Genomic DNA, 27859 nt, shown 5'->3' with positions numbered 1-27859 from the left:
TAACTATATGCCAAATGCGTATTCTACAATTCTAAGGATAGTGTGTGTAGTTATTACACTTCACAATACAAAACGTTAACGAAGCCGAACGCTTTTCCTGTCATTTGAAATTGGTTTAAACCCTCAAGGCTCGCCGTAGATTCAATTCAAAATGGCGGCCTTTTTACGCATGCGCAAATCAAGGCGTTGAAGAAGTGAGTGGAGAGGAAAAAAAAAGCTACCAAGCCGACAGTCCGACACGTAAGAACGCGAGAAGGCAATGAAATTAAAATAGTGCGTAACAAGATGGCGATGTTGAAAGATTTGGTGAGGAAGCGACTATTGGCGGCCGCCGACGAAATATTCGGCCTGTTTGAAAGAACTGTCGCGTCGTACGAGGAGCAACTTTGTCGCGCCAGAGAGGAGAACAAGCGACAACTGGACGACAACGTTTGCCCCAAAAGTCACGCCCAAGGTTTGTTTGCGACGAGTGGGCTCGCCCTTCACCAACCAGCCAACACACAACGCAGTTATTGATTTGATTCTGTGGCGCGAAACGTCATTGTTGATCAACTCTCGACTTTGGCAGCAAAGCAACATGTGAATGATGTGATCATAATTTAGTCACATCATCTGTGACTCACTGCATGACGTGTGACTTTATTCCCAGCACTTTTTCATTTTTTTACGTCTTTAATTCCTCACAAGTTTAAGTGTGCAGTGGGACTACCACAGGATGATGCATAGTGATTATTTTGCCGTGACACGCAACTCTCCCCTTTGCAGTATTTGGCCGTGAAACAACAAAGTCCTTACAGATGCGCTACCGGCTAACTTGCGATTGTCTGGCTTGTGTCCCGCAGACCCGGATTTCGTCAAAGAGCGCGAGGTGGCCCCGCGGCCCCCCCGCGTTAAGGAAGAAGAGGAGGATGCTGACGTCAGCGAGCTGCCGCTCAACGTGGTGGTGGTGAAGAAGGAAGACGAGCAACTACCCGGCTCGTCGCAGCTTGAGTTCCTCCGAGGACCACAACCACACAAACTCTTCGTTCTGCTGTCAGACAGTGACGACAGAGAGGAATCTTTGAGGGGCGACGCAGATTGCGAAGGGGACGACAAACGCTTCCGGGGCGCTGAACACGACTCGGCTGATACGAGAGGTGGCGCGGGTAAAAAAAGCTTTACCTGCTCGGTTTGCAGTAAAATATTTGCTCGAAAGGAACATGTGAAAAAACACATGAGAACACACACAGGAGAGAAACCCTTTAGTTGCTCGGTTTGTGGCGAGGGATTTACTCAGAAAGTCTGTTTGACCGCGCACACAGCCGCGCACACGGGAGAAAAACCCTTTGCGTGCTCTCTTTGCGGCGAAAGCTATTCTTATAAGCACAGTTTGAACGCACACATGCAGTCGCACACGGGAGAAAAACCCTTCTGTTGCTCCGTTTGCGGGAAAAGATTCCCCCAGAAGCCAAACATGATTAAACACATGAGGACGCACACGGGAGAGAAACCTTTTTGTTGCTCGGTTTGCGGGGACGCGTTTGCTCACAAGTTCTCCTTGAGCGTGCACATGCGCAAGCACACGGGGGAAAAACCTTTCCGCTGCTCCGTTTGCGGTGACACGTTTGCCCACAGGTTCTCTTTAAATGTGCACACGCGGACGCACACGGGAGAGAAACCTTTCAGTTGCACGGTTTGCAGTAAAATCTTCTCCCAGAGGGCACACGTGGTCGCGCACATGAGAACGCACACGGGGGAAAAACCCTTCACTTGCACCCTCTGTGATAAAAGCTATTTCAAAAAGTGCAGCTTGACGACACACATGCGGAAACACAACGCGGAATAAATTCTTTCCTGCTCCTTCAAACGACAGGAACTCACAATCAGCACCGTACAGCAACCTCCCGATGGTCATGGCAATGTGAGCTCTGCTGCCAATAAAGGAATAAACCTCAGTCATGCCCACTTACATTATTATTATTATTATTCTTTATTTATTTTTTAATTGCTAGATTAATAGTTTAAACCAGGGGTGTCACACTCATGTTAGTTCTGGGGCCACATGGAGGAAAATATTTTACCAAGTGGGCCGGATCAATAAAATCATTGTATATAACTTAAAACCGATTGGCGTCAATTATACGCAGATTTTCGTTATTTGCAGGCCAGCGCTAAATTGAGGGGCTCAACTGTAAAATAAATAAATAAATAACACAAATGCAAATCAACGCGGCAACGAGTTGAGTTATATCTTTTGCATATATGTATTGTTCCCAAAATGCATTGTGTGGCGCAGCATAACTTGAACCTACTTCCTTGCTACCGTTCCTATTTAGACACAGCTTTGGCAGCATTTTTATAGTGTTTTACGCACACAAAATGCAAATTGGTGAGGTTTTAAGCCAATAACAAAGACACACATAGTTGAATTTGTTCATGTATATGATATTTTTTAACACTAACGCAACTGCAAATGATCAATCCCATTTGATCAATGTTAGTTTTGTATTTTAGACATTTTGCATAATGTCTTTTCTGCACATGACAATGTTATTGAATTTCCATTTGTATTAGATTATCATATTTTTGTTATTGCAGTGTTTGATTGTTTGAGCTGTCATAACAAGTCAAATGTTGAACGTTTGTCGCATTCTTTGCAATAAAGGCGTGAAGAGGCGTGTCGTGGCTTTGACTGGATGGAAACGTTGACTGGATGACTGACTGCGGTTCTTATTTACACACGTGTGGTGAATTGACTCTTAAAGCTACTACACTGTGTGTTTTAAAAATAACTGATGACGAAAATCCGTAAATAAATAGAGAATATGAAGTTGTTTTCACCTGAAAAGCAGTTTTGTCATCTAACAAAAGGAACAACCTCCCGCTAAATATTAGGTAATCACAATCTCCCTCTGGAGCCACATTTAAAACCCATCTTAAAACCCATCTCTATTTTTAGGCTTTGGACTGAGCATGAGAGTCAGCGTTGTTTCAGTGTTTTTCAGTGCCTGCTGTATTTTGTCTTAATTTATTTATACTTATTTACTTATTAACTCGTTTACTTACCTACTTCTTGTGTTATTATTTTATTATTAATTTTATTTGCTTATTTACTTACCTGCTTATGATATTTATCAATTTATTTTGTGTGTTTTGTTGTTGTTGTTGTTGTGTTGTGTCTTTACTGCAGGACTGATTTTTATTCGAAGTACCGCACTTTGTATGCAGCGATGTTTTTATTTTAAAGTGTTTTTTAACTAATGAGTTGAGTTGAGGTTTTCTACATTCGCATCTTCGTGATCGTAGCACGTAGTTTGTCCAAGTGCGGTTGTCGTACAAGTTCCGCGGCGAGTTTTAAGTATACAGTAATATATCATTCAAAATTGTGCCTATTGTAATGTTTTCAATAAAGCATTGTTAAAAAAAGAAAAAAAACTTCCCAAGATGGCGACTGATATACGCATGCGCAGTGGCTGCCGCTTTGGTAAATTTCGTAAACGTGAAGCTGAACGGAGAAAAACGCAGTTGCCGTGAAAATGTTGAAGGAGTTGGTGAGGGAGCGACTCGTGGCGGCCGCCGACGAAATCTTCGGCTTGTTTGAAAGAACCGTCGCGTCGTACGAGGAGCAACTTTGTCGCGCCAGAGAGGAGAACGAGCGACACCGACGACAGCTGGACGCCGTTCGCCCAAAAACTCGCATCCAAGGTCTGCCCACGTTTAGCAAACTTGTCGCTTCCTAACGATCGAGCACGCAACAGTTACCTGGAAAAGGTCCGTCGAGCCAACCGGAAGCGTTTTGTGAAGACAAATGGATGAATGCCAAATCAAAAATAATATTATGTATTTGCATGGTTAGGTCCTTCCGCCCAAAGTCTGCTGGGATGCGGTGGCATTTAAAATTAATAATACACAAAAGAAATATTACCCAATTGCAAATACATAAATAAAATACAATTTGGCAACTAAAACATGTGTTGCAATTACTACTCATGTGTTCAAATAAATTCGATTGATCATATAGGATTGTGCAATTAATTGAAATTCAATTACAACGTATTACAATTATTACACTCCCAATTACAAAATTGGCATAATCGTAACCAAAATTAAAAGATTATTAATACTAAATTTGAGTTACTTTAATTTACACATTTGCACCGTATTATTTAAAAATGACTAATTTAATCAATCTTGTTTGGTCCAAAAGGAACTTGCATAATTTTATAGTGTTTCAAAGAAATTTAGTTTGTCTTAATATATATATATTTATTTATTTATTTATTTATTTATTTTTTTACACATTTTCTTGTTTTGACTTCAGTTACTACCAAATTAATCGTGATGACTATTTTCGAGCAGCCATATTATCGCATATTGAACATTTTAGACATATGGTTCAACAGACACAAAATTGCACTCCTCCCTTGACCATGTTGGTCCCCAGACCTCAACCCCATTGAAAACCTGTGGAGGGGACTGAAGGGGAGAGGAGCTGGATGATTTTAAGAGAAGATCCCTTTTTCTCTTTTGCTGGCAAAAGGGCAACAAACTTGAACAAATGGAAGATTATTGGTCAGACGAGAAGTGTCAGTGTGGGCAGTAGAATCGACTTCAACAGTCAGCGGGGGTGCTCATTCCATGTTGTTTTTTCAAATACAAAATTCCACAAAGATGGCGGCCACTTGTCATGTCGTGCCACTTGTGCTGTTGTGATTTGTGTCCTGCAGATCAGGATCCACAACCGCTCAAAGAGGAAGAGGAGCACGCCGATATCAGCAAGTTGCCACTGACTGTCGTCTCGGTGAAGAGCGAAGACGAGGAGGACGAACCGCCCGAGTCGTCGCAGCTTCGCCATCGCAGTCCAAGTGGAGGAGCGGCGGCGGCGGCGGCGGCGGCAGTGGAGGACAACCTCTTGGCGCCACTGTCACATAGCGAAGATACGGAAGAATCGTCGAGGAGCGGCACGGACTGCGAAGGTGACGACAAACGCTCGAAAAAGGAAGCGCCGAAGCGTTTCGTCTGCTCGGTTTGCGGCGAAAGGTTCGCCCGCAAGTCAAACATGGCGACGCACATGCGAACGCACACGGGAGAGAAACCTTTTTGTTGTTCAGTTTGCGGTGAAACATTTGCCCGCAAGGTCTCCTTGAGGGGACACGCCGCCACGCACACGGGAGAAAAACCTTTCACCTGCTCCGTTTGCGGCGAAAGATTTGCTTATAATTACAATTTGACCCGCCACATGCACACGCACACGGGAGAAAAACCATTCGCTTGCTCCCTTTGTGGTAAAATATTCAACCAAAGGGCCAACATGCTCGCGCATACGAGAACACACACGGGAGAAAAACCTTTCCGCTGTTCACTTTGTGGCGATCGGTTTGCTCACCGGGTCTCGTTGATCGCGCACTCGGCCACGCACACGGGACGAAAACCTTTTCCGTGCTCAGTTTGTGGCGAAAGCTTTTCTTATAAGTACAGTTTGACCGCACACATGCGCAAACACCAATGACAGTGGGGGGGAAATCTGCCCAGTTGTGGAAATGTTCCAGCCCTTGTGCTCCTTTTGTGGTGTGCTTCTTGGCCACCAGGGGGCACTTTAATACAGATAATAATGACATTTCAAAAAAGTTTCACAACTGACTCAGTGATATTAGTCTCTCTTTTTTTTTTACGTTAGATGCCCGTGAGTATTGTTATATTGTCTGCAGAGAATAGAGATCAACCGATATGTTAATTTGTTTATTTATTATATTATTCACAGTCAAGGAGGCCGATAACCGGGAAAAATATTGGTGTCAAAATTTTGGAATGGCCCAAATGCCAACTTTTAACTGGGGTTTAAATGCCTTTAAGCATGTTTACTAAAAGGGGAGTTAAGTCGAAAATGTTCTTGACAATATTATGTTTAGGCTATATGTTATGTGTGGCCCTCACTATTCTAAACACGATGAATACAAATCCACTCGTTTTTATCCATTTAATGGGGCAGCCATTTTGCCACTTGCCGTCGACTGAAAATGACATTACAGTTGCTCGGGGATCACAGCTCAATTTTTTTTCTGACTTTGGTCATGACGTTTGCAATCTGAGCCTGCCTGGCACTGTGATGTCATTTTCAGTCGATGGTAAGTGGCAAAATGTCCGCCCCCTGTAATGGATAATAACGGGTGGATTTTTCTACTTTATTCATATTCCTCAAACGCAACATTCATCAGAATTCAGATTAGTGGGGGCACATAGAACATTTTATTGTTATGAAATTGATCTCTTAGCAGCTATCAGAATTTCCGAAAGAGGCCGACATGCTTCAAAAATGCCGAACATCGAGGCCGATAATCAGCCCAGCCGGTAATCGGTCTGTCTGTCCCTAATGGTAATTGCTGCTGCACGTGAGCGCATAATCAATCTTGGTGAAGCAGCATGTGCCTCATTGCCCAAGGTTATTTGGCACGAAGAGCTGTAAACAATCAAATGTTTGTTTGTGACTACGAGGCACCTCCATGTTTGGTGTAAATGGTCATCACGGGACTTCGCATCGGACATCACGCGTGTTGTGTTCTTCACAATCGTTCCTCTTTCTGGCATGTCATAATGACGCTCGACATCCTGCACGAGATTTTTTCCAAAATGGAATCATCTTTAAGTAATTGGGTTATTCTCAAGTCAATAGAGAAGGATGTTTTAAAGGACCTTTTGAATCGACTCATTTTCCATAACCTTTCAGACCAAACTGTAAACACACTGATGAATGGTAGAAACGTTGTATAATTAATCTATGTACAGTCAAAGTATATGATAATTTTGCTCACGTACTTTGCAATAAAGACCATTTGGACCTCTTTGCAGCACTTCTTTCTTCCATCGGTTGTTATTTTGAGCCCTCCTTATACCTTTCGCAAGATGGCGGCCGTGTGTATATGCGGACACGTCGCAGCCGTGGAACGCCAGCGAAGAAGAAAAGGCGGAAGTTAACATGATTTCAAGGCACGAAAATAGCGCGACGACGTCGAAGTGAAATCGAGTGAAAAACATCGAATATCCAACGCGTTGGTAAACGACTGTCAAATTTCGTAAAGTGACGACATTTTTTTATGACCTTTTCAAACAATGACGTCGTACGAGCGGACATTTTGTCCAGCGGGAGAGGAGAACCAGCGACGACGACGACGAGGCGCGATTGAGCGACACATCCAAGGTGTGTTTACGTGACGTCATGTTCACCAAACGTAATGTAACATTCGTGAATAGCATGACCGATGTCTATTTAAAAGTGTGTCCGCACAAATGTCTGTCCACATGAAATGCAAAGCAACAGGTGGCGCTATAAGGTCATTTTAGATTTCTCAATAACAATGGTAGAAAATACTATTATGTATTTTTTCACGGGAAGCTTATTACGATGATGATTAAACAGCACAATTATTGCACAATTACGGCTTTGGCTGCCAACAATAGGTGGATGGTTGTTGTTTTTCGACAAAGAAAGAAATGCTCGCTAACAGACTGACCAATTTGTAAACAATATTTGAAAAAAAAAAGTGTTTGTCTTTAGTGTAGACGTCCGCACAAAATGCGTGTGTGGCTTCACTTCAAATAAATGGCACTTGCAATAAGATTGTATTGTGTCAGTTAACATGACTAAACACAGCTAGATGATACATGGTGTAAAAATAAAATAATTCCCAGTCTTAGACGTGCACACTCCAAACTGTGTCAGTCGGTTCCGAGACTCAGCCTTAAAAACTGAAACCACAATCAGGTAAGTAAAACATTAAACAAATCATTTTCATTTTGTCAACTGAAATGAATGCACTCATTTACGCTTTTACGATACAGCTGGGCAAGCATGGCACAACAGTGTACAAAATATTTCTACTAGATATTTTGGATATTTTTAATCTGGATGGTTGTATTTTATTGTAGTTTTAGCATAACCCACTTTATGCATTTTCTTATCTTGGTTTATTCAAAAAAATCTATAATTATCACCATGGACTGATATGAACGATTTATACCGTAATACATTTTTAAAAAATAGATATTGCCCTAAGTTATCACGGTGGTTTACAAAGCTGAAATCACAGCCAAGCTGGGCGAGAGCCACCTTGTTGAACAACTTGACAAATATATTTGTTAGTGGCAGCTCCTGTGGACGAATTTAAACATCCACTTTGGTGAACAAGTTCATATTTGATACTTTTTTCTTCTCTAAGAGACATTTGCTGTTCAAGGCAAAACAGGCATGCTGAATTCCTAATTTGATCATAATCGGTACTCTGTCTTTGTGAGCCTGAGTGCATTCTACTTGTTTGAGCTAAAGCGTGTCTGTGTTGCCTGTGTCTCGCAGTTCCGGATCCGGAGGACGACGAGGATGCACTGACCCCCGACGTCAAGGAGGAAGAGGAGGAAGTGGATGTCAGCAAGCTGCCACTGACCGTCGTGGTGGTAAAGGGCGAAGATGACGACGAAGACGAAGTGGCTGAGGCGTCACGGCTTCAACGCCACAGTCCGAGTGGAAGAGCACCAGCAGACGAGCTCTCTGCGTTGCTGTCAAATAGTCACAGCATGCAAGAAGCCTTGAGGAGCGACGTGGACGACGAAAGTGACGACAAACACTTGAAAAGCTCTGAAAAGGAGGCATCTGACGCGGGTAAAAAACGTTTCATTTGCTCGGTTTGCAGCGAAAGTTTTGCCCGAAGAGAAAATATGAACGTACACATGAGAACGCACACGGGGGAGAAACCTTTTAGTTGCCCAGTTTGTGGCGAGAAATTTGCTCGCAAGGGCTCTCTGATTGGACACGCAGCAACGCACACGGGAGAAAAACCTTTCACATGCTCAGACTGTGGCGAGAGCTTTACGTATAATTACAATTTGACTCGACACATGCAGACGCACACGGGGGGGAAACTCTTCATTTGCTCAGTTTGTGGTGTGAGCTATTCTTACAAGCACAGTTTGAACGTGCACATGAGAACGCACACTGGAGAAAAACCCTTTAGCTGCTCAGACTGTGGCGAAAGATTTACTAATAAGAGAAATTTGAACGTACACATGCGGACGCACACGGGAGAAAAACCCTTTAGTTGTTCAGTTTGTGGTAAAAGATTTTCTCAAGGCTCACATGTGATTACACACATGAGAACACACACGGGGGAAAAACCGTTTAGTTGTTCGGTTTGCCGATGTGCATTTGCTAAAAAAGCAGCCTTGAGTGCACATACGGCGACACACACTGGAGAAAAACCTTACACGTGCACAGTTTGTGGCGAAAGCCTTTCTTATAAGCACAGTTTAAACGCACACATGAGAACACACACGGGAGAAAAACCCTTCAGCTGCTCAGTTTGCGGTAAAACGTTCCCCCAAAAGCAAAACATGATCAAACACATGAGGACACATACCGGAGAGAAACCTTTTCGTTGCTCAGTTTGCGGGGACACCTTTGCTCACAGCTTCTCTCTGAGCATACACATGCACAAGCACACGGGAGAAAAACCCTTTAGTTGCTCAGTTTGTGGCAAAATATTCTCTCAGAGCGCAAACATGGTAGCACACATGCGGACACACACGGGAGAAAAACCCTTTGGTTGTACAGTTTGCGATAAAATGTTCTCTCAACGGGCGCACTTAGTTGCACATTCGAGAACACACACGGGAGAAAAACCTTTTACTTGCTCAGTTTGCGATCAAAGCTATTTTAAGAAGTCCAGCTTGACAGCACACATGCGGAAACACAACAGCCAATAAACATTTTCCTGCATAGTTAGTCATAACCAATGAAATCAAGCTTACAAATAGAAGAAATGTTGGAAGAATAAACTCAGAGCTCAGAATGGATCTGCATGCGCATCGATCAAATCCACCAAAATTGCGTTATACCCCTCGCACCACAACTTAGACCCGCTTCCAGCGAAATTGTCAGGTGCGCCGGGGACGTGTAATAGAAAACACCCACGGTCTGCTGGATTGCCCAGGCACGAAAATCAAGATGTGCCAGTAATTATGGCAAGCATACAAAATTAAAATAATGCAGGAACTTTCAAATGATATTAATTTGTTGAATCCTATTGTATTGTTTGTTACACATGACGTTTAGTTTTGTTTGTTTTTGTACTGCACATTTCATTGTTATTGAATTTATTGTTATTCTCTGAGTACGATTATTGTATTTGATTGGGATTGATTTGATAAACTGTCCTAACGAGTAAAACGTTGTTTTTGTAATGCTCACCCTTTTTTGCAATAAAGATCCTACAGATCCCGACCTCTTTGCAACTCTTCTTTCATTTTTAGTATTTCCACAAAATGCTGTTACATTGAACAAGTGATTTGTTGATTGATCTTTTCAGCACTCAGTAATATAAGAAGTGAATCTCATAATACTAGCAAATACTTTCCATAAAATCAAGTCCCACCTAATTTCTGAGCAAACTGTCGAACTTAACAGCAAAACAACCGCACAGCTTTGTCTTAAAGCGGTTAGTTAAATACTAACGCATAATGGCAAATGCTTGTGACAGAACATCCGGGCATTTTTTTATATTTCCACAATGCAACGCTTCATTTCCATAGTATCGCTTTTGCTTTTGCTTGTGACTAAAATACGAACCAGGCACACTGTTATAGTAGTCAAACAACATTTGAGCACATTTTGAAATCAAACTAAACCGCACAAATCAAATTACAACGATTCAAAGAGCGTCGTTTCGCTGAGGATAAATGCTGCATTCGAGGAAAGTGGGAAGTCCGGGATATCGCACTCGGATCGTGTCAGTTCCGACCTCAAAGCGTTCGAGAAATGTAAATACAAGACATATGTCACGACGTGACACAACGTGATTTGGAACGACTGCGTTAACCAGAAAAAGGAACAATTCATCGAAATATGCCATCTTTGTTGTTTACATTTGCCCTGAACGCTTTGAGGGCGGAATGGGACACTCCAAGTAAACTCGGAATTCTGAGGAACAGATACACACAAATGCTGGAGCAATAATAGTAATAAGTGTGCTCCCCACAAGGTTTAAATTAATTTATTGAATTATTAAGACCACACTGTATTGCATTAAATACACAAACTACAAATTTTCACAATACGTTTTAGAGGAGTTTATTTGACAGGTTTTTAATGATATTTTGTCCCTCAGGGCTGACCGTAGATACCTTTAAAGATGGCGGCCGGTGTACGCTTACTACGCATGCGCAGTGCGAATTGTATCACACTCCAGCTGAAGAAAGAAAGGCGGGAAGTTAATGTTGATTCGAGGCGAGACGAATAAAAACATCAAAATGTTGCAAGAGTTGGTGAGGGAGCGACTCATGGCGGCCGCCGACGAAATCTTCGGTGTGTTTGAAAGAACCGTCGCGTCGTACGAAGAGCAACTTTGTCGCGCCAGAGAGGAGAACGAAGGACAACGACGACAACTGGAAGCTGTTTACAAGAGGAACATGCTGCTACACCGCCAAGGTTTGTTCCCTAAACGTAATCATTGAACGCATCGTCGCTGTCGGGCTAAATGCTCGCAACTACAAAGTTCCGACAGGTAATAAAAAAACAACAACAAAAACGCCATCTTGCTTGAGTTGCCAAACAGCATCGTATGCCGTTGCGCAAAAATCAATACCCCCAAATCGTGTTCAATTGCTAATTCAATACGTTATACATAGTTAATATATTAAGCTGTATTGCAAACCACATCAAAGTCTGCAACTGCCAACCAGAAATAAAGTCTTAATTGTACGGAACGAACGCAAACGATTATCTTCCAAAACTCAAATCAAAACAGGCTCGCTCAATGTATCTCACCCAACTATTTTCTCTCATTAAAAAAAACTATTTCCAACACTTGAAATTGATTAATAGTGTGTGTGTGTCCAGAAGTCTGCTGGCAAAACCTCACATTTCTCACGTTGGCTGAAAGTAATCCGTAAAGGTTGAAAGGTGCATGAAATTACTGTAAAGTTTGAAATGGCGTCACTTGAGAAATCATGACCTAAAAAGTGCAAAATAAACATTTTTCATGAGCGGTCGGAGCATTGTGAGGGGTGGAATATTTAGTTTGTCAATTGTTTTGTCCTGATTTAGTTTGGATGATTTTAGAGGCATTTGACGCGCTCATTCCAATCACATTCCATAGAGAAGGTGACCACTTGCCACTGTAATAAACATACTAACGTGCAATTAGAAGATGACAAATAGATCAATCAATTCTCAAATGCTAACTTGTTTGCCTTGCTGTCGTCCTGCAGATGTTCAGCAGCTAATCACGTGTCCGCAGGGGCTTCCTCCCCAGTCGCAGGCGGGGGGATCCAATTTGGAGCCTTCTCAACTCCCCCTCGTTAAGAAAGAAGAAGAGGAGGCTGCCGTCAGCAGGTTGCCAGCGATTGGTGCTCCCGTGACGAGCGACGAGGATGAAGACAAACCGCCAGAGTGCTCGCAGCTTCCCTGGCATCTCATTCCAAGTGGACCAGAGAACTTCCGAGCTCCGCTGTCACACGGCGGGAACACCGCCGATATCAACCGTGACGACTGTGAAGGTGACGGCGGACACTCAAAATGCAAAAAAAAAAAAAAAGAAAGACACAAGCCTCGTCACTGCGAACACACACACACACACACACACACACAGAAAGACGATTTTATTTGCTCCGTTTGTGACGTAATGCTGCGCAGAGGCAGGTTCAACTTGATGATGATAATTTGGCGGAAGCACATTTGTACCGCAGAGTCAAGTTTATTTATAGAGCTCTGAATAACAGAAGCGTCTCAAAGGGTTTCACACGGCCACATTTGGTGAATGGCGACTGGACTGCTTCTTATCGCCACCACATGGTGCCCAAAACACTTTACAATTTCATCCACCGGTGGTCGGCTGCTGCCATGCAAGGCGCTGCCAGGTCCACTTGCTCAAGGACACTTTGACATGGTCATTACCTTTTACTGAACCGTACTTTAGAGGAGTGGTCCCCAACCACACTTTGGACCAGGCCGCACAGAATAAAAACAATTAAAAAAACGTACTGTACTTACGATTTATTTAATCCCCGTGGCAAAACAATATTTTATTTTGAAAAGTGACCAGATTTTCTCTGTTACAACTCTCGATGCTTGTCAATATGCTAATGATCTCGGTTGCGTAGCTCTGATATACGAAATCCACAAGCTATCGCAATGAGTAGAGAAAAACGGAGCTATTTGGAAAGTTTCTTTGCGACGGGTAAAAAAGGCCCGATGATGAGACGACACAAGAGCCGAGGACCAAGAAGAAAGAGGAAGTGAACATCCAGAGACAAGTGACAAATCCGAAAATGGTTTGCGTCCTCATCCGTTCAAAGTGGCAGGAGAATCCTCGAGAATCCACGCGCGGCGCCATTTGCAGGATGTGGTGCAGCGCGAGGCCGACTTTGTCTGTTTGTATTTCAAAGAAACGCTGGTTCAAGTGGAGCACACGGGCGTCCAGAAGTGGGTTCAAGTGCCAATGAAGGACGACTGCTACGATTATTCAGCATACATTCAAGAAGGTAAGCAATGTCAAGTAGATTATTTCAAAAGTGCGTTTATTATGGACCCCCCCCCCCCCGACCCCCCACCCAAAAAAAAAGCGCAACCAGAAAAAATGGCTAACTTTGAAAACGTGCTCCGTGTCACATCTCCCCTTTCGGGCCGTTTGTCTCCATGAGCGTGTGCGTTGTTTTGTTTTCCATTTTACGTTTTCCGAGACGGGCAATTTACCAAATGTTGCCGGTTCATCGTCACCCTGGGCACCCTTTCCGTAATTGTCACTTTGTCTTTTATTTTATTTTTTAAAGTTACTCGGCATTTGCCAGCAAAATGTGGCTGACGGAATGCCCGCCTGCAAGAAACTCTTTGACTCAAACATTCCACAAATAAGCAAAATATCACATTCTCTCTCTCTCTCTCTCTCTCTTTCCCGTTCTGCGTCCGTCTCTCTTTCCCTCCCAAGGAGCCGTTTTGTTTCGAATGTTTATTGACGAATTGAACATCCATCCAATTTCCACGTGTAAAGAAGACACGGTCGCACGACAACGGCTGTTCGTTCTTGCGCGCCGGCTCGGACGAGAGGGGGGTGCGGCAACCACACGGGGAGAGGCGGGGTTTTACCGAACCGGGGCGTTTTACTTCCGCATTGGAAAAAATAGCCGGCAAAATATCTAATATTTCATAAAAAATGATATCGCCGTGATGTCATCGGTAAGATTGAATCATTATATGCGTATAGTTAACTGTGGAAGGGCTTACAATTCTGTGGTGCGAAACCTTTAACATACGTTCGTCGGTGACCTCGGCTTGTTTGCCCCCCCCAGCGCAGTTCATATTTTGTCTTTGGTTTCAGCTAAACTGCCAGACGGAGCCGATGTCGACCCGAAGGACTCGTCGGGAGTTGACGCGGACGTGGATAAATTCGACCAACTCCTGAAATCTGCTCCAGTGTCGCTCAAGGTGTCCGCCGCGCACGCGGGTGAGAAATGGTCATGTGACAGCCCGAGACGGCTCATTTGCATCGGATAAAACTTTCAGCGGATCTTTTCATCTGTCAGTTGCATCAGCGAGTAACGAGTAGCCATCGAGCAACTGTGTTTGCTAACTGTGGACGTTGTGAAGCCAGCGTCGATCGTAAGATTTGTACCGGTTGAGAGAACCTCGAGTAATTGCAGTGAATTTTCCTGCCGTCAGCAGAGGCCTCCTACGTCCCCTTCACGCCCGTTAAGTCTGACACGTCATCTTCATCAATGAGCTCAACAGACATTTCCGCTTCAGCCACAATTGGAGACGGCAAAAGACGTAAAAGGCCCCTCGCCGAGGGACCGCCAGACGGCGACAGGGCAAGAGAAGTGAGTTGGGCCCTTGTTGTTGTTTTCTGACTAAGAGCAGCCTGGCCGACACGGGTGACTTGTGTTGCAGGTTGTTTACGATGCGCTTCGGCAGAAACTGGAGGGCGAAGATATCTGCAAAGAATATGACGAAACCAAGGGCCTGTCTGACCGTACGAGAAAGAAACTCGTCAACATCTTGGTGGCAGATATGATCGAGCATCACGGGTGAGTCAATGACATCCGATATCAAGTGTGAGAGACTTTGCACATGTTCAATGTGTCCGCTCGTTAGTCGAACCCCTGCTATTGTCCCTCGCACCTTTTTTAACCACGCGGCGAGACGGCACGCAAAAAAAACGACATGCAGAAAGTCAACAGGCGAGGAGACCACTGCCGTATCTAAGACACTGACGGGAACAAAAATGACGTTGGGTTGACGCTGACTTTTAAAAATGTTACTCGGTAGGACAACACAAGTAAGCGCTGAAAGGTCGCGAACGGGGCAGTAAGGTTTTATCTTGAAAAGTTGAGGATACCAATACAAACTGAGTGGTCCCAAAACGCTGCTTAAAATAGTGGACCCTTATTGCTGGCCTTATTTTGAGATATTTATGCAGGGCTTAAAGTACTCCGGCACAGTGCCGGATTTCCGGCATAAGAGCCACTAGCGCAATGACAAATCCAGCAAAGTAAACTGTTTACATGTGGGGAATATATTATTTCAATTACAAATATACAATTTGGTGTCAAAACACCAATCATGCTTTATTTTACATACAACCTTCTGAAAACGAGTCACAGTAACACAGTTTAGCAATAATAAATGTGATAAAAAAAAAAGATATATCTATGGGAACTGGTGACTAATTGTAATTTATAATGGACAAAATGGCTTGGGTTCCACAATTTGCTTCATGTTCCAAATTCCAATTGCTCTGAATTTGAAAAGAAAAATGTGCTATTACTGTCACCGTCCAACATGAAACACAAATGCCATCTAGTGTCAGAAAAATTACGTCAACACAAATCCTATGACTCGATGTTTCACACCACTTTTACCTGTTTGGCGTATCTTTTTAACTTCAAATGACTTTATGAGTTAGTTAATATAAAGTTACTCTAATCAATGAACTAAAATATATAACCAAATTTCTGTTCGGTAGCCATATTTGTTGAATTATATGTTAACAAGTGTATGAAAAAGTTAAAAAAAAAAATATGGGTGTGCCAAAAAATGGATTCTCATAAGAATCACAATTCTCGTTTGGTACGATTCAGAATCTATTTTATTTAAATGATTTGATACCGTCTTGCCCTTGTTTGTGTGTGCCTTTATTGGGAGCGCTGCTCATGTTGTACACAATTTGGCCACTTAGGATATGTACTCCGAGGGAACTGATTATCAAAAGAAATTATCGAATAATTTAATAATCAATTAATTGATTGATCATTGCACCTCCTTTTCTTTTTCTTTATTTTATTTATTTATTTCCCCCGGAGAGCTCAGTTCATTCGGTAATTTTACCGATTTGACATGTCATCATCATTGCTTTTTTATTATTTATAGATTTTTTTATATACATTATTTTGTATGTGTTAGCTCACCTAAAACGTATTAAAAAATCCCATACCGTTCACCTAAACCGAACACTTCAGAATCCAGTCAGTCGTGAGGCCGTCAGGAGACCCGAGGAAGGACCAAAGAAAGGAAAGTGAAATCCATCACCGACCAGACACCGCCCACCGGGCCACCAACTATCGTTATCAGGATGTAAAATGTTGTCCATGCGGTCCACTGTGCTCATTTATCTCAAAATGAAATGTGACATGTATTTTATTTCTTGCAATGTCCCGCGCCGTAGGAGGGTCCCTCCGGTGAACGTCCGCATGACCTACGCCCTTGGAATTGTCACCCTCTTCCCCAATCTGAAGGACAAGGCCTCGCCGACTGGTTATGTGAGTGAAAGTTGTTTTCCTTTGGCCATGGATGGCAAGTAGCAGACCCGCCTCCAGACCCGTTGCCGATTACATTGCCATCAATCGAACCCAAACTCAAACCCGTGCCATTGTTTCGTTCCATTTTAATGTCGGACAACTCAACAGGCCTATTTTTTTCATGCAAAAATAGCTACTGTTTTTTTTTTTTAAGTCTTTGTTTTCAGAGATTGTGCAACATTTGATCATTTGATGTTAATTGTTTTGTTTTCTGTTGTCGGTTTTGCCGCCATGTGATATCAAGCGTTTCCTTTTGTACGGCAGGAGCATTACTACGATTGCCGCAGCGGGCAGGGCTACCTGGCCTATCGCCTGAAAACGGTTCAGCGCAACAGTGCGTACAAATCCAAGACGAGCGCCACGCCCACTTTCGAAGGCGGCCCGAAGACGGCGCGAGAGCGCTCGCCACCCGGACAGCTCTCGGGCGACCAATGCGCCGAGGCCGTGCACGCCATGAAGCGTTCGCCGGAGCCGTCGGTCGTCAGGGAGAACATGAAGGCGACGTTCAAACACCGGCAGAAGATGTTGCACGACTTTGACCAGTCCTCGCTCGTCTTGGAGCACTTCCCGCGCTTCCTGGATACGCCGGGCCTTGTAAGAGTCCATTCGGCGTCAAGTTGAACGAGACATTCGTAGAATTGCGCCGGCCATTAAAAAAACATTCAAAGCCATTCAATGGATTTTGCTCAAATGAAGGCCATAGCATTAAGAAACATGGAATAGCGGAATTGGACATTTAAAAAACAGCGTTGTTCATGCAAAGGCGTCACGAAAGCACAATTGAACACGTTAACAAATGTGATTAAAATAGATGTATTTGTGGGGACGAGTAAAAATGGCCTCCAGTCCACAACTTGCTTCAATTACCTATTGCTAAAAGAAAAGAGAAAATGTACTGTTCCAGTCACCAATGTCCAAGATGAAACACTAATGCCACCTAGTAGTACATCTTGCCAACATGCCATGACATTTACGGATAGCCGCAGAGACGCCGTTTAGAAAAACAAAAACGTCTCTTCCTTTGCCAGATTGAACAAGACTTCGCCATGCTCTTTGGAGAAGACGTCTCAGGCAAGTTTGTCGCAAAATGGCCGACTTTCTACAAGCCGAGGGTCGTCAAAGTCAGCAAAGGCATTCGTCCCGTTTCTCAACTGGACGTCCTTCTGTCCGCTCAGGACCAAACCAGTGACCCTGGCAAGTGTTTGTGAACGTGCGCTTTTCGGACCGTCTTGCGCGCTCGCCTTAATGCCTGTGATTGATTTGTGTGCCCGCGAATCCGCCAGGATGGAACAGCGACTTGGCAGCCATCCTGCTGCTCGTTCATCTCTTACCTCCGACCGCAAAAGGAAAAAGGCACGGCAAAATCAGCGCCTCGGAAGCTGCCGACCATCTTCTCAAGTTCATGAAGGTCTGCTTTTTTTTTTTAGTTTTGCTTCTTCAAGCTTGTCGTTCACGAGTTCTCAGCGGCCTCCAACGATTGCGCAACGGGAGAAGCTACATTCGATATAACGTTTTCATTCATTGCTTTGTTTGAAGAAAATGCCTTTGAGCGGAAATCGGATGGCCAAATGCAAATACTGCTCTGGCCCTCAATTTAAAAAAAAATAACAATTAATTCAGGAGCTTCATAGGCCTAAATATGTACAAAAAAATAAGGGGGTTGTATTCCTAAAGTTGCCATTTTTGCAACAATAAAGTATATATTGATGTCAAAAAATGTCTAATTACACCAAATTAAAGTCATCATAGTATGAGAAAAAAACACAACAAATTGTTTTGTGGAGGAAAACACGACCACGGGGTTTACAGGAACACATTGAAATGTTCAAACCAAAAAAAAAGTTTGAATTATTCCAGACTCAAGACAAAATTACTACAAGACATAAAAAAAATAATAATGATGAGAACAAAAATGGAAATTAAACTACAAAGTTATGTTGTGTTAAAAATGTCATTTATGAAAACATAGTCAAACTAAATAAATCTGAAGCTGCCGAAGTAAGGATTAATTCAGCTTTGAAGCGATTGTTTTGCAATGCATACTTTGCTCTACTGTAAAAAAAAAAAAAAAAAAAATGGTATGAGAAATCCGTGTTGTTAAAATCCCCTCCTCCAATCTCAGGTCGGGACGAGCATGGCGACGTTCCTGCAGAGCGTCGGATCAGCGCAACCTTTCCTCCTCTGCGTTGGCCAAAACAAGAGCACAATTGAGAAGTTTTACATCATCCTGGACCAGAAGGCCCTTCCCTGCGCGGCGCAGACCGCCGTGGGTGCCTTTGACGAACTGTTCAAGGTTCACTTTGTCTTTTGCGTGTCCTACGACGACGCCTTATTCAACTTCTACACGTTTGTGCAAACGACTTTCTACGGCATCGACGTGGGTTCCTCCAAAGAGACGCCGCGGGTGAAGGACATCCGGGCCAGAATGATTAACATACAGACTTGTTGAAGGAAGTCGCGCCGAAGTCGCTGCGTTTTCTCCAAACGTTCAAATGCTGACATGCTGAAAAGCGGCGGAGAAGTGGAAGGGAAGGAAAAAAAAATCGCACCGTGCATTTCATTCCTGTTAGCTTGCTTTCTCAGGAACAACAATAAGGTTCCCGGGTCAATTTGACCCACGGTATGTTTTATGAGAAAACCAAAAAAAGACATCCCGATAAACGCGATTGAACCGCTTTTGTTGCAAAGATTTCAAATGAGTCATTTTCAACAAGTTTCATCCTCAAACACCACCGTTTGTAGTTCTCTTGGAAACGGGTCAATTTGACCCGGATATGTTTAAACGCATTCCCATAAACATTAGCAACCATTTTAATAGAAAATATGTTCAAGTAAAAAATAGGTCAATACCCCGTTTGTTGTCTTATTGGGAAAAAAATGCCAAACCTAAATCACGCACTGCAGACATAATAAATAACCGTACAAATAAACAATGTTTTTTTTTAACTTAATTTTTAAACATATTGGTATAATCTCAGCCAATTTCTCAAAAAGTGTTTTTCACGCATGCACAAGTATTACCCCATGGCATTATGGGAAATATTCTATTTGTAGCATTTAGCCCACAAGGACGTTTGAACATACTCGAGTACGTATTTGCGAGTACGCCGGAGTATCGCCTTCAGTTACATTTTCCCGGGTCAATTTGACCCACGGTATGTTTTATGAGAAAACCAAAAAGACATCCCGATAAACGCGATTGAACCGCTTTTGTTGCAAAGATTTCAAATGAGTCATTTTCAACAAGTTTCATCCTCAAACACCACCGTTTGTAGTTCTCTTGGAAACGGGTCAATTTGACCCGGATATGTTTAAACGCATTCCCATAAACATTAGCAACCATTTTAATAGAAAATATGTTCAAGTAAAAATAGGTCAATACCCCGTTTGTTGTCTTATTGGGGAAAAAATGCCAAACCTAAATCACGCACTGCAGTCATAATAACCGTACAAATAAACAATGTTTTTTTTAACTTAATTTTTAAACATATTGGTATAATCTCAGCCAATTTCTCAAAAAGTGTTTTTCACGCATGCACAAGTATTACCCCATGGCATTATGGGAAATATTCTATTTGTAGCATTTAGGCCACAAGGACGTTCGAACATACTCGAGTACGTATTTGCGAGTACGCCGGAGTATCGCCTTCAGTTACATTTTCACCATCATTTATAAATATGTCAGGAATGCCGCTGCAAAGTTTCAGCAAACTTGAATTTTATTTATTTATCTTCTTATTTGTTTTCAGTCTTCATTTGTGCATACCTTTAAACAATGCGTTTAACTTGTATTTTTATAAAAAGGGTTGTGACTTTGCAACAAAAGGAAAATGTGGTTCCCGGGGTGACAAAAATTGAGAATTGCTGACGAGAAGGCAATTAATGCGGCTAATGTTGCCACAAAAAAAAAAAAAAAGTGAATTCCACAATGAAAAGTTTGCCTGTGTAGGAACGAAGAATGAAAAGGAGGGAATTTTGTGGGTCAGTTGTGTGTCTGATCGGATTTTTGGTTTGTTTGTTTTTACTTTGAAATGTGAGAACATTTATTGTGCTTAAGTGTTTTTTTTGTGTGTGGACTGTGCAATGATTGAAGTCTGAACTATTGACTGAAATTGTTTGAATAATAATTTTTAAAAAATCTATTAAATCAAGTTCTTGGTGTCATGTCATGTGTTTTAGTGTGGTAAGTGTGTGTGTGTGTATGTGTGTGTGTGTGGCGGGGCTAGAATAAACATTTATCCTTTGACCTATTTTAAGACCAGTTAAAAAGTGGTGCACATGTTAAATGTTACTTTACAAAAATGATTGCATCCCCCTGGGCTGCATTGGGCATTCTGACGGCCAGTTCTAGCCCTCGGGCCTTATGTTTAACACAAGTGAATTTCCATCCATCCATTTTCTTAACCGCTTGTCCTCACAAGAGTCGCGGGGGGTGGGGGGGGGGGGGGTGCCTTGTGGTCAATGAAGACAAGACGATCAATAACTACATCATCAGATGGACTGTGACCCTCGATTACGCCTGACCCGACCCGCGTCACGTGACACCCCGCCCCCTTTTCGGCGAGTAGCTGACAGCAACGAAACTAAACATTAACTCGAGTTCGCGTCAGGTTAAGATTACGAGCCCCAAAAAGGTGGGGTCATTGGACGATCACCTTCACAATCCTCCTCCTCAGCCTCATGGCGTCGACCGGCTCGGTTCGGTCCAGAGGACACGTGCTATGCAGGTACGCTGCCGGGAGTCGAGCGGGCAGGTGAGCTCATCGTCACGTCATGTTTTGTACAAACCAACTCGAACCTCTCCATGCTCGGGTTTTCTCAGCAAGTTCATTTCCTTCCTGCTTGTTTCGCCGCTTGGCAACTTTCGAGAAAAACCAACGAAAAACATCGAGTCAACCTGTTCACGTTCAAAATCGCGTTTTTCAATATTATTTGATCAGCGTTCAATTGCTGGGCGAATTTATTTATCGGTACGTGCCTTTGACCCCCCCCCCCCCAGTCCGATATACGTCATAATTTATGTTGTGCAAGAGTTGATTTGAATTTGTTTTCTACGGCCATAGCGAACTTGATATAATCATTTGCTGGACTTGTGAACTTTGTCCCCGTGAAGCGCCACAAAAGCAGCTTGGACTTCAAGTAGCTCTCTCTTCACACATTCGTTTTTTGATTTGCCTTACATGTTGCTTTGCAGGACAACTGATCGATCATTTGGCTAATTATAGGACTCAATTAAAGCAATACACTCACAAGATTGATTTTTTTTTTTTTTTAATAAACATTCCTGTGCGCTACGTAGAAAAAGGCGGAGTCGGCAGGGTCGCCATTGGTTGGCCATCTTGGGACAGGGGACTGCTCGCGGATGATTAGGATTAGGATTAGGATGTGGAGGCCGTGGCTCAGGGAGGCCAGTAACCGGAAGGCCGGCTGTTCGATCCCGCTCTGCCCCGAGTCACGTTGTTATTATTGTTATTATTAATAATAATAATAATAATAACAACCCACTGAAATACCTGTAACTCGCTGAATTCTTGAAGGATTTACAAACCCATTATATTACAAACCCTAACATGGCTTTGATTCTGGCTGGATTTTTAAATCTCGGATTATTATTTTTTTGTTTATTTTTTTGTTTGGTAGAGTTTCAAAGTCGGTGCTCCATTGACTGGAACGTTATGAGTGCTCGAGCAGCCCTGTCCCAACATGGCCGCCCAGTGACAGCGACTTGCCACCAATGCTTTGCAGCACGCTTTGTAAGTAGTTGTAGTGAACACCAAGTTAAACGTTGCTCTTTATTTCCTTTGGCGAGCGTTGTGACTGTGAATCTGTCAAGATGAAAAACAAAAAGAATATTTCAGTTGACAGGGCTTGAGGGGGAACGTGCAAACTTGAACCTTTGGCTCAAGTGAGTCGAGTGAAGTCATCAAGTCAGTCACGGTGTGAAATGATTCGGCGTGAGCTGTGGCCCGCAGCAGCACATGCACGAATGTGCATTCGTGAAGAGTCACCCTTAACCGTATAAGAGGGACTTACTTCTTTGAATGCAACGTCGATTTGACATCTGTAAAGCTGACCACCTTAATGATGAGCCACGCAACAAAACCGTGGGTGGAGCCTGTTACAGAGGAGCTTGTTGGGGTGCCTCTGTTCCGTAAAAATGGAGACTCCTTGCTTTTTTTTTTTTTTTTATGATAACGTCCCATTACGCGATACAAACCGAGATCTTTCTTTCATCCATGCTGCTGCCGGCCCATAGGAAGTTATCCGAGAGCGCCGTTGGTCGCTGGTTCCGTTGTGCCTCCTCCTCGCTGCACAAAGCGGACGCCAGGAAAGACGCCCACTCCAACCTGCTGTCCAAGCAGGAGACCAGCAACTTGTACAAAATCCAATGTAGGTACGCGCACAGCCACAAGCAGCCAGCTTCAGGCGCGCCGCCACTCGAGTCAAGCGGGAGGGGAAATGGATCAATTGCAGAACATTGATGCCCTGGCATGTGGGCAAGGAGAGCCGCAGTTGCCATTTGGTGAACGGGACAAACGGCGAAACGCGCAAATAGAAAATGAGAACAATAGGACAAAACGTACGTCCAGATGCTAACGACGTCGTCACGAGGCCACGCCTCTTAAAGACGCGCGCACAACACTGACTCAGCTCATTTGCTTTATACATCGATTTGATCCCTTTACTTTCTGTTTGATTGTTTTTGTAACTGAAAACGCTTCGCATCTCAAATTGTCTTTCCGTTTTGAAATGAATGCAAATGCTATTAATCTGTTCCAGAGCCCGAAAAAACTCCAACCAAAATGTTATAAAAAAAAATTATCAGAAAAAAATAACACTTTACATTATTGTACCATCTAAAAAGGACATCATTCAAGAGTGTAAAACAGCTTTTGCATCATGATTTCATGCTTGAATTCATGCTAGTGTGCGTGCCTTGGCCACCAGGGGGCAGTAAAATACAACCTGAGGTCGACTTTACTTCGATTTTGTCACGTAATATGAAGCCAACCTTTGCTTTGTGTTCACCTTTGGTGATATGAAGGCTAAATATGTTAGCCCGTCTCAGGCATTTTGCATTGTGTGTTAGCATTAAGCTAGCAAACGTAAATGCGCAAAGTAGAATGTTTTTCATGTGACGTGAATGTACACTCATGGTTCATGAAACATCTGCTGGTTCTTCTTTTTTCAGTTCACAACGTGAAACCCGAATGCCTGGAAGCTTATAACAACCTGGAGTGAGTCTTGACATTTTCTTGTTTTGTTGGCAGAGTTTCAGTGTGAACGCGTCCCGATTGCTATTTGGACTGTTTTAGGGCCGAGGTGCAAAAAAGGCTCCATCAGGACGGCGACTATCCGTGCGAGGTGGTCGGAAGCTGGAACACCTGGTACGGCGAGCAGGACCAAGCAGGTGCGGCACAGCGGCCCGTTTAACGCTCACAATTTTTGCACTTAAGTGCAATGAAGTTTTTCTGCATGCAACGTTTTTTTGCCTATGTGCAAATATGATCAGTTTCACAAATCCGCAGTTTTTGTCGGTCCTCACGCCATCTTTTCTTACGCTTTCCGACGTGTTGGAGGGCTCAGGTAGCAACCAATCACGGTTTACCTGACGTTTACAAGTTGCGCCGTGATTGGTTGTTCCACTCACATTTATGCCAGTTTTCTTTAGCCTGTCTATTGTGTTTCATTTGGAGTTAGCGTTAAGCTAGCGGCCTTTCCTGAAGTGAAATCAACATTTTGGTCTTCAAGTACTGCATACAATTTTTTATTCTCTTTCATGTGTTAGGAATGTGCTTTATTTGATATTTGGAGAAGCGTGCGGGCGAGTCTTCTTTTTCTTTTCTCAAAGTAATGTGACATGAGAGGCCCCCGTGAGCAGGATTGCTAAACGTGTTTCGGATCGTGTATATATATAAAAAGCAATCAACCCTCGCATGGCTTCTCTGCAGTTCACCTGTGGCGCTACAGGGGGGGCTACCCTGCCTTGACCGAATGCCTCAACAAGCTCAAAGTCGACGAGGTAACGTCAACGTCGTGACGCGGTGGCGTGTCCGCTGTTGCTATGACAACACACGCCCTCGTTTGTCTGCAGGACTATTTGGAATTCCGCAGAGAGCGAGCAAAAATGCTGCATTCCAGGCGCAATCAGCTGCTGTTGGAGTTCAGTTTCTGGAACGAGCCCCTTCCCAGACCCGGACCCAACATCTACGAAATGAGGAGCTACTCCCTCAAGGTAGCTTCGACCTGTTTGCGTGATTCCCCATTCGGTCCTGGAGAAAAATGGGCAATGTTGACTTCCGCTTCTGGTGGTGCCATTTTGTAAATGGGGGGGGGGGGGGGGGTCTTCACATTTCATTGACTGAAGAAAATCATAAAGTTAAACATTGACTTGCTTAAACCTGCACAGACCTTGAGCCAACTAATAATATTATTCCCCTATTTACAGAACTTTTTAAAAAAAAAAAAAACACACATAAAAAACATTCACTTGAGTTAAAAATAGAGCTGTCCAATTTCATTGATTATACTATTTTAATAATCGAGTCATCTTTTAGAGCCATTTTTTAATTTAAAATGGTCCAAATCCTCCAATTTCAACTTCTCAAAAATAATTATTTTATGATTCTTTCATGAAGGGCGTTTTGTGTTTCAGCAAAATATGACAAAACGGGAAACGATGACAGATAAATAGATCGATGGTGACTGAATCCGTTTCAGAAAAGTTGCTGAGTACAACATAGAAACATCAAACCTTTGGATGTGATTAATTGCTCAGTTGTTGTTTAGGTTTTTTAAATCGCTAAAACTACCACACAAAAAAACCCCAACAATAATTAAACAGTACAAAAAATAATTCCATCAATTTTCCCGACAAATGCATTACCATCAATTCTTGTAGAAAAAAGTGTTTCCATCCAGATCTGTAAAAATAAATAATAATTTTCAGCATTAGTGAAGGCGTTCATCATGTCCTAAAGCGTTCTTTTTTTTGCAGACAAATGTTTTTGTTTCCCCCCCCAATCAAGAGCCTCTCAACAATCACGTGTGTGTGTGTGGGGGGGGGGGGGGGACGACACACACCTTAAAGCTATTCTGAGCATCTTCTCACTAATGTTTCTTCTGCTTTAAGCCGGGGACCATGATCGAATGGGGCAACCACTGGTAAGCCCCGCCCACCTCACTCTTACCTGACACCTGAGCACGGAACAAACCTCCTGCTCCACGACCGCCAATTTGGCCTTCGTGTGTGTCTTGACCAGGGCGAGGGCCATCAAGTTCCGGCAGGAGAACAACGAGGCCGTGGGCGGCTTCTTCTCGCAGATCGGCGACCTCTACGTCGTCCATCACGTCTGGGGTGAGCGCTTATTTCGATTGATTTGTTTAAAATCAACAGGATACGTCTTTGTCCCTTATTAAATATTCTATTTAAAAATAAATGGTACATGGACTGAACGCTTCCGACACCGCATGGTGCTCAGAACGCTTCGGTGGGAAGATGTGTTCTCAAACAAAATCATTGAATGGTGAAAATGTGTTTGTATGTTCGTCAGCATGCTACTTTATAAACCTAATTTTTGGTTTGTGCTTACGTGGCAGCGTATGAAAGCCTCCAGTCTCGAGATGAAACCAGGAACTCGGCGTGGCGCAAGGAGGGATGGGACGCCAGCGTGTACTACACGGGTACGACCGCCACGAACTTCCACCCGCTCGGCTCAAAATGCTAACATTACGCTAGCATCTTCAGGCCTCGTTACAATCCGTGGTGCGAGCCGTCTGCTGCACCTGCTCCTGTTCACACTTTTGTAGGCGCATGTTGCTTTCGTGCCGTTTACCCGAGACTCACTGCCAATGCCACTTTGCGTCAAAACTGATTGCTGCCGTGCATCTAACGATACAAGCGCGCAAAGACAAATTGATCGAATGAGTCCAAATTCCCCAAGGAGGACAATGCATGTCGCGGCTTTTGTTACCAGGACGACCGCCGGGAAAACAAGCGGCTACTTCATCTCAAACCATCTAAAAAAAAAATAATAAATGAACTGCTTGTATTTTCCCTTGGGGAGGCAGCACTTCATCAGCGAGCTGCCAAATGACAATTTACAGTCATCACATACACAAATAGCCCCACATCTACCTTCCATGTTAACAACTTTGCCGAGCATTCGTGTATGTGCCGCTTATCATAAGCGAACACAAAGCTGCAGCTCTGCTTACCTTTTGGCTTTGATGTTGTGTGTTCATTGCAGTGCCTCTCATCAGGAGCATGGAGTCCAGGATAATGATTCCCACCTCCAGTTCTCCGTTACAATGACGGCGCATGCTGGAAGGCAGCAGCAACAGCAAACAACAACACTGTTTCCACACTGCCAGGCCACAATATTAGGTACACCTCTGCCATCTATGACATCCAATAGTAGACATACAGAGACAGACGCAGTTTTTACATGTGCCACATTTTTTTAAATACATGGTGAGCTCTGTAAAGTACAGTGCTCCACAAGTAATTGATACCATCCACAAGATGGCAGCAAAGCACTACTTTTATAGTAGATTGTGTTAACGGCCTTTCTCAATTCAGCTCCTCTCCCAACTTCAAAATAGTTCCTTGGTACCAAGACGCCCTAAGATAGTGTCAAAGCACTACTTTTATGGTAGACAACGTTATGTCCTGTCGAGATACCGCGCCCCACCATGTGGTAAATTGATACCTCATTGCTTTATGCAGGTGTACCTAATGAAGTGACCAGCATGTGTATGTGCACAGTTGATGTCCAATTAAGTGCCTCTCATTCAGGGAAAACGGCTACATTTGTATTATGATTCTATGGTCCGAATCATGAAAAATCTGGTATGATTTGTGTCTGTCTTTCTGTATGTTTATTTGAAATGATGAATTATGGTCTTTCAATTTTTTTCCCCGTAAAGAATTTCATGCCTGTGAGTGTCCGTCAGAATAAAAGCTGTGTGACAGGCCACGTTGTCGTCATGCCTTACCGACTTCCTCCACATGGTCGGATCTTGAGCAAATGGTTCACTTAACAAC

At 43.3% G+C, this 27859-nt stretch overlaps 4 protein-coding genes across 6 annotated transcripts; all 4 read left to right on the top strand.

Annotated features, from left to right (window-relative positions):
* Positions 1 to 212: 212 nt before the first annotated feature.
* LOC147173167 (uncharacterized) lies at positions 213 to 2657 on the top strand. The gene is made up of 2 exons (XM_086075504.1): positions 213 to 454; positions 843 to 2657. The coding sequence occupies exons 1-2, from the start codon at positions 286 to 288 to the stop codon at positions 1823 to 1825; spliced, it is 1152 nt and encodes a 383-aa protein (XP_085931630.1). The 5' UTR covers positions 213 to 285; the 3' UTR covers positions 1826 to 2657.
* A 777-nt stretch (positions 2658 to 3434) lies between these two features.
* LOC147173166 (uncharacterized) lies at positions 3435 to 10246 on the top strand. The gene is made up of 3 exons (XM_086075489.1): positions 3435 to 3684; positions 4707 to 4955; positions 8327 to 10246. The coding sequence occupies exons 1-3, from the start codon at positions 3516 to 3518 to the stop codon at positions 9727 to 9729; spliced, it is 1821 nt and encodes a 606-aa protein (XP_085931615.1). The 5' UTR covers positions 3435 to 3515; the 3' UTR covers positions 9730 to 10246.
* Positions 10247 to 11174: 928 nt separating this feature from the next.
* Positions 11175 to 19334, top strand: LOC147173165 (uncharacterized). Of its 2 annotated transcripts, none has more exons than XM_086075482.1 (11): positions 11175 to 11449; positions 12232 to 12519; positions 13408 to 13503; positions 14337 to 14462; positions 14681 to 14835; positions 14906 to 15042; positions 16680 to 16773; positions 17077 to 17406; positions 17841 to 18006; positions 18096 to 18220; positions 18935 to 19334. In XM_086075482.1, the coding sequence occupies exons 1-11, from the start codon at positions 11236 to 11238 to the stop codon at positions 19259 to 19261; spliced, it is 2058 nt and encodes a 685-aa protein (XP_085931608.1). In that variant the 5' UTR covers positions 11175 to 11235; the 3' UTR covers positions 19262 to 19334. The 2 variants fall into 2 exon arrangements, with proteins under 2 accessions (XP_085931608.1, XP_085931606.1); XM_086075480.1 differs by having other exon boundaries at positions 14678 to 14835.
* Positions 19335 to 21379: 2045 nt separating this feature from the next.
* nipsnap1 (nipsnap homolog 1 (C. elegans)) lies at positions 21380 to 27791 on the top strand. 2 transcript variants are annotated; one of them, XM_086075511.1, is made up of 10 exons: positions 21380 to 21539; positions 23069 to 23202; positions 24005 to 24050; positions 24129 to 24223; positions 24765 to 24835; positions 24908 to 25048; positions 25946 to 25977; positions 26076 to 26170; positions 26413 to 26496; positions 27063 to 27791. In XM_086075511.1, the coding sequence occupies exons 1-10, from the start codon at positions 21493 to 21495 to the stop codon at positions 27125 to 27127; spliced, it is 810 nt and encodes a 269-aa protein (XP_085931637.1). In that variant the 5' UTR covers positions 21380 to 21492; the 3' UTR covers positions 27128 to 27791. The 2 variants fall into 2 exon arrangements, with proteins under 2 accessions (XP_085931637.1, XP_085931635.1); XM_086075509.1 differs by having other exon boundaries at positions 21398 to 21566.
* The last annotated feature ends 68 nt before the right edge of the window (positions 27792 to 27859 follow it).

The sequence above is a fragment of the Leptonotus elevatus genome, chromosome 5 (assembly GCF_054856555.1).
Source record: "Leptonotus elevatus isolate MCC_2025b chromosome 5, RoL_Lele_1.0, whole genome shotgun sequence".
In the NCBI taxonomy this organism is placed as follows: Eukaryota; Metazoa; Chordata; class Actinopteri; order Syngnathiformes; family Syngnathidae; genus Leptonotus; species Leptonotus elevatus.
This window is presented reverse-complemented; position numbering and strand designations above follow the sequence as displayed.

Excerpts from the sequence above, each read along its gene's own strand:
- LOC147173166 (XM_086075489.1), top strand. The coding sequence starts at position 3,516 with ATGTTGAAGGAGTTGGTGAGGGAGCGACTCGTGGCGGCCGCCGACGAA. Across the intron at positions 3,685-4,706 it reads CCCAAAAACTCGCATCCAAG|ATCAGGATCCACAACCGCTC; the intron begins GTCTGCCCACGT and ends TGTGTCCTGCAG. Across the intron at positions 4,956-8,326 it reads GAGCGGCACGGACTGCGAAG|TTCCGGATCCGGAGGACGAC; the intron begins GTGACGACAAAC and ends TGTGTCTCGCAG.
- LOC147173167 (XM_086075504.1), top strand. The coding sequence starts at position 286 with ATGGCGATGTTGAAAGATTTGGTGAGGAAGCGACTATTGGCGGCCGCC. Across the intron at positions 455-842 it reads CCCCAAAAGTCACGCCCAAG|ACCCGGATTTCGTCAAAGAG; the intron begins GTTTGTTTGCGA and ends TGTGTCCCGCAG.
- nipsnap1 (XM_086075509.1), top strand. The coding sequence starts at position 21,493 with ATGGCGTCGACCGGCTCGGTTCGGTCCAGAGGACACGTGCTATGCAGG. Across the intron at positions 24,051-24,128 it reads GAAGCTTATAACAACCTGGA|GGCCGAGGTGCAAAAAAGGC; the intron begins GTGAGTCTTGAC and ends GGACTGTTTTAG. Across the intron at positions 25,978-26,075 it reads ATCGAATGGGGCAACCACTG|GGCGAGGGCCATCAAGTTCC; the intron begins GTAAGCCCCGCC and ends TGTCTTGACCAG.
- LOC147173165 (XM_086075480.1), top strand. The coding sequence starts at position 11,236 with ATGTTGATTCGAGGCGAGACGAATAAAAACATCAAAATGTTGCAAGAG. Across the intron at positions 14,463-14,677 it reads GGTGTCCGCCGCGCACGCGG|CAGAGGCCTCCTACGTCCCC; the intron begins GTGAGAAATGGT and ends TCCTGCCGTCAG. Across the intron at positions 18,007-18,095 it reads GGACCAAACCAGTGACCCTG|GATGGAACAGCGACTTGGCA; the intron begins GCAAGTGTTTGT and ends CGAATCCGCCAG.